The sequence below is a fragment of the Misgurnus anguillicaudatus genome, chromosome 16 (assembly GCF_027580225.2).
Source record: "Misgurnus anguillicaudatus chromosome 16, ASM2758022v2, whole genome shotgun sequence".
NCBI classification, from domain to species: Eukaryota; Metazoa; Chordata; class Actinopteri; order Cypriniformes; family Cobitidae; genus Misgurnus; species Misgurnus anguillicaudatus.
Window position 1 is genome coordinate 2,440,756 of NC_073352.2, and position 9,105 is coordinate 2,449,860.

At 43.7% G+C, this 9,105-nt stretch overlaps 1 protein-coding gene across 1 annotated transcript; it reads left to right on the top strand.

Moving 5' to 3' along the window:
- Positions 1-856: 856 nt before the first annotated feature.
- On the top strand, positions 857-8,471 carry LOC141350008 (uncharacterized). Its single transcript, XM_073853999.1, has 2 exons — positions 857-1,105; positions 1,566-8,471. Exon 2 carries the CDS (start codon positions 1,792-1,794, stop codon positions 7,504-7,506), a length of 5,715 nt encoding a protein of 1,904 aa, XP_073710100.1. The 5' UTR covers positions 857-1,105; positions 1,566-1,791; the 3' UTR covers positions 7,507-8,471.
- The last annotated feature ends 634 nt before the right edge of the window (positions 8,472-9,105 follow it).

The following is a 9,105-nucleotide window of genomic DNA, read 5'->3' on the forward strand; positions in this document are numbered from 1 at the left end:
TTCATATGTATTGATGAGACAGGGTTCAAAATCACAAAAGCAAGAAGAAGAGGCAGAATTATCATTGGGCACCGGGCTATAATCAATGTCCCAGGGCAACGTGAAAGTATTTCACAGCATGCGGTTCTCCTCCATCATGCCAAAATGGGCCCTTAAAACACACCTCACATTCTCTCATTTTTGGACAGATTGCACCACATTGTCACAGCAAGTATGAAATGCACCAGATACAATACACTGTCATCTGGGACAATGTGTCATTCCACCGCTCTGCTTTGGTCAAGAACTGGTTTCAACACCATCCACAGTTGACAGTACTATACCTTCACCATATACTCTCCGTTTCAAAACCCTATCGAAAAGTTTTTCTCGGCATGGCGGTGGAAGGTTTAGGATCTCCAGGCTCAGGTACCCCTCATTCAGGCCATGGAGGACGCCTGTGACCAAGTTGACACCGTAGCTGTGCAAGGATGGATTCAACATTCAAGACGGTTCTTCCCGCGTTGTCTTGCTAATGAGGATATTGCTTGTGATGTTGATGAAATTCTCTGGCCAGATCCAGCTAGGCAAAGAGAGAATGTATAGTATCCCTGCTGAAATAAACAGCATAGACCAGCAACATTCCCATGCTGGTCCACGCTGGTTTAGCTGGTGGTCACCACCATACCAACACCAAAACACATTATATACTGGTCTTGCTGGTATGACCAGCATGTGATGCTAATGCTGGTATGCTGATGACCACCAGCTAAACCAGCACCAAACCAGCATGGACCAGCATGGGAATGCTGGTGGTCAGCACAAAAACACAATTTGCTGGTATGCTGTTTTTTCCAGCAGGGATGACCGTTGTTAAAAAGGCTGTTACTTGTTATATAGTTATAATAAAAGTTCGCTAATAAGATCTCTTTTTCTTGCCGAGATTGACTGACGCACAGCATACAGCACAGCAGCCAATCAGCATCCGCGATCTACGTGCAGGCGAGCATCCCGCCCACAGAACTCAGTGTTGAGTTGAGCCAGATCGCTTATACAGACTCTAACTTTTTGCTGTTGCTTTAAGGACGATTCTTTCATATTATGTGTGTTTGTGCGTAAATGCAAAGTAAGTGCATCTTATTTTACTTCGATAATGACCAATCCTGTGTTCCGTTTGACTTCTCTTTATTATATTTGTCATCATAACGTGAATTGCTTTGTTAGGCTGAATAATTATGATTTAAACGGTATTACGTGGTCATTTAATTCTGTTACACTTCTATCTCACTTATGTCATTGTCATCTCTACATATTTATGTCATTGTGTAATTATATTGTTAAACATCTGGATTTAAAGCGTTTTATATGTCAGAGTAAATAAACGCATGCGCATATGCGTGGTACATGCCCAGAGAACGCAGCGCTGTTAAACCACCTGCTAGCTTTTGCAAAGTGCATAATGTCACTGTTCAGTGTTTACTATTTAAACTACATACAGTAGCCAGCTTTGTTACATTCATATTATTTGCAATGTTAATTGTTATTATTCACAAACTTATGTTAATGTGCATTTTCTGTGTTTATAGAAAAACCACACATATACACACGTGTATGGATGCTCATCCAAAGCTTGAGTTGTGTGATGACAATTAAACGGGTTACTCCCAAATAAGACATCAATCGACTAAGTCTCTTACCAGACACCCTGTGGTGGGTTTCAATTAAACCAGATATTATTCTAAAAGTGAACATCTATCCAAACATTATTTCATGGTCCTTCGAGCCGGATAGAGACTTACTGCAGGCTATAAGATGTCAATACATGCAGAGAAAGAGCCAGCCGGGCATGTCAGAAGGAAGAAAGCCCTTCCCGTCCGATATGAAGATTATGATCTCACAGGCTTCGTCATGCCTACGTTAAATTCTGTACCCGTGTCATCACACACTCAGAGACCCTCCAATCGTCCAGATGATGAAGACGAACAGAAGGGTGCAACAGCATTCAGTGTACTGCAGACTCCAGGCGGAAAGCATCTTAGTTCAGATGAGTGGTCTGACACTGAGCAAAGTAGGTCTGAAACAGGCATACTTAAACAATGGAATAAGGATATTCGTCAGTCAAATGAGTACATGTCTCACTCTATGCAGATGATTCAGCAGGAAAAAGAAATATTGCAACAGACAAATAGGCAGTATGCTGAAGAGCTCTCTCAACTAAAGCGTCAGATGCAACAACTACAGATTCAGGTCGAACAACAGAGTCCCGTAGCCCAACCTCCTTTATCTGCTACATCTGCACACCAACCTATTCCTGCTCCACGCAATACACAGACTGCTGGAAGAGAATTCAGGCCTGTGCCAGCACCACGTTTCAGACTCTCTTCTGCGTATTCTCCATTGGGCGCTAAAGAAAAAGATGACTTGGTCTACTATCAAACCCCAGAGGCTCATCTTACCGGTTGGGATGTTCCTAAAGAGGAGGAAAGCTTCTGTCATGGGCGCAATTATTCCCCATATCAGCCAGAGCATTCTACATATGGTCCTTACACTTCTACGTGGCGCCGCCAAGTGACTCAAAGCTCACAGAGTCAAGTACCTCCTGTCGAACAGGTGTCAATGTACAAAGGTCCTACGCCAACCATACCCGACTTAGTACATCCAAATCCACGAGAATTTTCAAGGCTGAAGATTGCTCTAGAGAACACCCTTCCTGCAAATGCCACAGAGATGTTTAAATTTCAGATTTTAACAGATCATCTCAAACTAGAAGAGGCATTACTGATCGCTGATTCATATTGCCACTCTCAGTACCCCTTCACCAGAACAATGGCTGCGCTAGATCAGCAGTATGGTCAGCCCCACCAGCTTGCATTACAAAGAATAGCAGAACTAATGGATGGCCCAAATATTAACAGCGGGGACATTAAAGCCTTCAGAATGTTTGCGCTAAAAGTCCGGTCTCTCGTTGGTATGCTAACCCAACTTGGAAGTACAGGTACTAATGAACTGCAGTGTGGCTCACATGTCTCCAGACTGTTGGGAAAATTACCTCATGATTTCAGATCCAGTTTCCGTCGATTTATACATCCCCAACATGTGCCCATTCCAACCCTCTTGGATTTATCTGAATGGCTGGAGTATGAGATCCAGGTACAGGATGACACTTCAAGGTTTGTAATCAATCAGCGCAGAGGGCCTGCTCAACGGACACAACAAGTGTTCAAAGACCACAAGTTGTCGAGCAAGAATGCTAACATCCTACTTAACACTGAAAAGGCAATGGTTGACACAACAACACCATCTTCTACAGAGAAAGCTGCTCCAAAGCCGTACTGCCCTTACTGCGATCACACTAAACACTCCTTGAATAACTGTGCCAATTTCAAGCAGCTTACTACAGATCAGAAACGTAGCTGGATCAAAGAGAACAACCGGTGTTGGCGCTGTGGCAGGAACCATCAAGCAGCAGAATGCAGCTTAAAAATGCGCTGCAAGCAGTGTAATAGCCGTCATTTACTAGTTCTTCATGACATTACAGTGAAAGTATCTGAGAACTCACGGACCGTGTCAAATGAAGCTGCTGTTACTACAACGAACTCCTGTCTTCTTAATACTACCAAGGAGCATCTTCTCATTCGGAAGCCTCCTGCCAGCCGTAAGGTTCTTTTGAAGATCAGCAAGGTGATTCTTAGGAATGGAAAGCACCACATGACTGCATATGCCATCCAAGATGACGGATCGGAGAGAACCATTCTTTTACACAGTGCTGCTCAGCAGCTTGGGCTTAAAGGCAAACCTGAGGACTTACCGCTCCGCACTGTCAGACAAGAGCTTCAGGTTCTAAGTGGTGCAACAGTGTCCTTCTCTATCTCTCCACTGTCACAACCCAAAAAGGTGTTTCACATTAAAGGAGCATTTACGGCCCAACAACTAAGCCTGGCTGAGCACACACACCCAGTCAAAGCGTTGAAAGAGAAATACCAACACCTAAGGGGACTTCCACTTCGGCACCTAGAGACTGTATGTCCTGTATTGCTTATTGGCTCTGACTACCCCCATCTCATAACTCCAGTTGAGCCGGTCCGCCTTGGTCCCCCAGGGGGACCTGCTGCTGTCAAAACACGCCTTGGGTGGACATTACAGGGCCCTGTGCAGAATCTACAGCATGAGTTCAATGAACAGTCATGTTACTTTACCTTAGCTTCACCTTCTGATGTAGATCTGTTCAAGCACGTAGAACGATTGTGGCAGATGGATGTGCTACCTTGGCGCAGTGAAAAGGCAAGCACTAGATCCAGACAAGATCATGAGGCAATTGAGCTCCTTGATACCAAGACAGTCAGGGTCGAAGTAGATGGAGTGAAAAGATATGCAACCCCTCTGCTGCGGATCAAAACCATGCCACGGCTTCATGCAAACAAAGAAGCAGTGATATCACAGCTGAGATCTACAGAAAAGAGATTGGCTAAAAATCCAGACCAAGCAGCTGCCTACACAGAAGAGATTCATAAATTAGAACGATCGGGGTATGTTACTAAAGTAGATCATCATGTTGAACAGGACTCTACTTACTCATGGTTCATCCCACATCACATGGTCCAACATAATGGCAAAAATAGAGTGGTTTTTAATTGCTCATTTCAACATCAGGGCCAAAACCTCAACAAGCTCTTGCTCTCTGGGCCAGTCTTTGGACCATCTTTACTCGCTGTTCTGCTAAGATTTCGGGAACACTCAGTTGCAGTCAGCAGTGATATACGTGGAATGTTCCACCAGATTCGATTGCTTCCCGAAGACAGACCACTTCTGAGATTTCTCTGGAGAGACCTCAAGGTGCAGGAAACACCCAGTGTGTTTGAGTGGCAAGTCCTGCCCTTTGGGACCACCTGTAGTCCCTGTTGCGCTGTGTACGCCCTTCAAAAGCATGTCCTTGATCACAGCCAACCCGGGGAAGATGTTAGGCATTCTGTCCTGAAATGCTTTTACGTCGACAACTGCCTACAAAGCTTCACGACCACAGAGGAAGCTAAAGCTTTCGTTGACAAGCTTAGAGCCTTACTGGCAGAAGGAGGATTTGACTTAAGACAATGGTCTAGTAATCAGCTGTCAACCATCAATCATCTACCCTCAGAGTTGAAATCAGCAAGCACTGAGCTCTGGATTACTCATGGACAGGCAGAAATGCCAGAATTTGCTTTGGGACTGCTATGGAACCCTCAAAAGGACACGCTTTCCTACAAGCATCATCCCACAGGCAATACCGAGACTACCATGCGGAACATTTACAGAATACTGGCAAGGCAATACGATCCCCTTGGCTACCTCATCCCATATACCACTAGAGCTAAGCTCATAGTTCAGCGCTTGTGGGATAAGAAAAGGGATTGGGATGATCCAAACCTTCCCCCAGAACTACTGCAAACTTGGAAAGAGTGGGAGACAGAGTTGTCAGCTCTACCGCACATTGCCCTTCCGAGATCTTACACAAGTCCTGCAAAAGACAAGGAAACCAGTAAGCGAGACATACACATTTTTTGTGATGCCTCTGAACGAGCATATGGCTCGGTTGCTTATTTAAGGACAGAAGATCAGCAAGGAAACGTGGAAGTAGCGTTCATTACAGCAAGATCGAAAGTGTCTCCCAAAAAGCAGCAGTCCATCCCCCGTCTAGAACTTTGTGCATCTCTTACCGGTGCTCAACTTGCCAGAGTTGTTAAAACTGAGTTTACCTTACCCATTCAGCACATTACTTTATGGACTGACTCAACCACAGTCTTGACTTGGCTTAAGTCGGAGTCTTGTCGGTTCAAGGTCTTCGTCGGTACCCGTGTGGCAGAGATTCAGGACCTCACAGATCAGCATACTTGGAGGTTTGTGCCATCTTCTGAAAACCCAGCAGATGACATAACACGGGGGCAGACACTGCATGAGCTTGGACCAGACAGCCGTTGGCATCAGGGACCTTCATTCTTAAAGGATACTCCGAGTTCATGGCCTGTGATACCACTACACCCTGTCGATATGGATGGAGAGGAGCTGCGTAAAACTGGCTTGTGCACACTGTCATGCCTGGTAATCAGCACATCAATTCCTTATCTTGATTGTTCTAAGACATTCCAAGAGTTGATAGAGGCCACGGCCTCTCATGGGGCGGCTAGTGCTAGCCTAACAGACAATGACTACAGAAGTGCCGAGGTCACAGTTTTACAACTATGCCAGGAAGAGTCTTTCCCCTCAGATCTTGAACAATTAAAGGCTGGTAAACCTCTTGCTCATAACAGTCGCTTAAAGGCTCTAGCACCTGAACTTGACCGTGAGATCCAGCTAATTCGAGTTGGGGGCCGCCTACGTCACAGTTCATACCTTGAGCAAGACAGCATGCACCCCATTGTTCTCGATCCAAAACACCCAGTCACACTGCTTATCATACAAGCTTATGACACCAAACTCCACCACCCAGGATATGAGAGAGTGTTCGCTGAACTGCGTAGGAAGTATTGGATTCTCCGTGGTAGGGAAGCTGTTAAACGGTGTCAACGAAACTGTGTTGAGTGCCAAAAGTTGAGAAAGAATCCAGAAATCCCTAAGATGGCAGACCTTCCTCAAGCCAGATTACGCTTATTCAGGCCTGCATTCTATTCGACAGGTATGGACTGCTTTGGCCCTTATGCTGTCAAGGTTGGTAGGAGGACTGAAAAGAAGTGGGGAATCTTGTTTAAGTGCCTAACCACTCGAGCAGTGTACATTGACCTTTTGCATAGTTTGGACACAGACTCTTTCCTTATGGCTCTTAGGCGCTTTACGGCCAGACGCGGAAACCCATTTGAACTTATTTCAGATCAGGGCACCAACTTTAAAGGGGGAGAAAGAGAACTCAGAGAAACATTTGCAGCTCTTGCCCCTGAACTGCGTGAACAGTTGGCCAAAAAACAGATCCGATTCCAGTTCAACCCCCCAAATGCTCCCCATTTTGGAGGCTGTTGGGAACGAGAAATTCGTTCTCTCAAGCAAGCACTCACCGCAACCATAGGAGCACAGTCAGTTACATTTGAAGTGCTGCAAACGGTATTAGTAGAGATTGAGGGGATTCTAAATTCCAAACCTTTGGGGTATACTTCATCTGACATTGCCGACCCCGACCCTATTACTCCAAACTCTCTCCTCATGGGGCGGCCGGATGCCTCCCTGCCTTCAGTAGTATATCCAGAGTCCGAGCTCATAAGCAGGCGCAGATGGCGGCACAGCCAAATCCTCGCAGACCACTTCTGGAAGCACTTTCTAAGGTTCTATCTCCCCGGTCTACAAACGCGTCAAAAGTGGCAAAAGGACACAGCAAATACTCAAGTTGGCACAACAGTGATGATTATTGACCCACAGTTGCCTAGAGCACTCTGGCCAGTGGGACGGGTGTCAGAAGTTTTCACTGGGACTGACGGCAGAGTGAGAACTGTAGATATTAAGGTGGGCACAAAGACATACACACGTCCCATAGCACGCCTTATACAATTGCCTAATATTCCTGAGTAATGTACATTTATCATTAGAGGCTTTTTCAGCATTTAAACATATTCCCTTCCGGGAATCTGGGGGCGGCTGTTAAAAGGGCTGTTACTTGTTATATAGTTATAATAAAAGTTCGCTAATAAGATCTCTTTTTCTTGCCGAGATTGACTGACGCACAGCATACAGCACAGCAGCCAATCAGCATCCGCGATCTACGTGCAGGCGAGCATCCCGCCCACAGAACTCAGTGTTGAGTTGAGCCAGATCGCTTATACAGACTCTAACTTTTTGCTGTTGCTTTAAGGACGATTCTTTCATAATATGTGTGTTTGTGCGTAAATGCAAAGTAAGTGCATCTTATTTTACTTCGATAATGACCAATCCTGTGTTCCGTTTGACTTCTCTTTATTATATTTGTCATCATAACGTGAATTGGTTTGTTAGGCTTAATAATTATTATTTAAACGGTTTTACGTGGTCATTTAATTCTGTTACACTTATATTTCACTTATGTCATTGTCATCTCTACATATTTATGTCATTGTGTAATTATATTGTTAAACATCTGGATTTAAAGCGTTTTATATGTCAGAGTAAATAAACGCATGCGCATATGCGTGGTACATGCCCAGAGAACGCAGCGCTGTTAAACCACCTGCTAGCTTTTGCAAAGTGCATAATGTCACTGTTCAGTGTTTACTATTTAAACTACATACAGTAGCCAGCTTTGTTACATTCATATTATTTGCAATGTTAATTGTTATTATTCACAAACTTATGTTAATGTGCATTTTCTGTGTTTATAGAAAAACCACACATATACACACGTGTATGGATGCTCATCCAAAGCTTGAGTTGTGTGGTGACAATTAAACGGGTTACTCCCAAATAAGACATCAATCGACTAAGTCTCTTACCAGACACCCTGTGGTGGGTTTCAATTAAACCAGATATTATTCTAAAAGTGAACATCTATCCAAACATTATTTCAACCGTAGTATTTTCTTTACAATATTGTCAGTTTGTTGTTGTTGTTATTTACTGTAAATTGTAACCTGTACTGGATACAGTATTTTATATTTGTCTGTTGTTTGCTGAGCTAACAGTGTTATGCACACTACTGTAGTAGCATGACAACTGGGACATGTTTTGTTGTGATTTTCCATGTTGACTGATTTTGATCAATTATATTTATAGTTGCACTTTGTCTTTGTACTTCATTTGTAGTACTCTAATCAATAAGAATTAGACTTGCTAAAAGTGTTTTAGGTTAGCAGCAGCAGTGTGTAACTGGTTAAAAAAAATTCTTGTGAAATGTGTGTGTTTCTTATGGTAACAAAATATTGTTTTTATAAAGTTGTGTATAGTTTTGACAAAAGTGTTCCATTTTGCAAATTATCTGAAATGTGGTGCTACTTTGGTGAAGGGTTGTGTTAATTGTGTGTAGTGTTTTGACAAACCGGGTCCTGTTTTCAAAATTGTGCTTAAGCAATCGTAAAAAACTGTAACAACGACAACAAAACACATACTGTACCTTATGCCTAGACACGATGTAAACAAGAGTCTTTAGTTCCAGCAACAACTTTATAATAACAACAGTACATACCAGATAGCAATAAACAA

Coding starts and splice junctions, on each gene's coding strand:
- LOC141350008 (XM_073853999.1), top strand. CDS start 1,792: ATGTCAATACATGCAGAGAAAGAGCCAGCCGGGCATGTCAGAAGGAAG.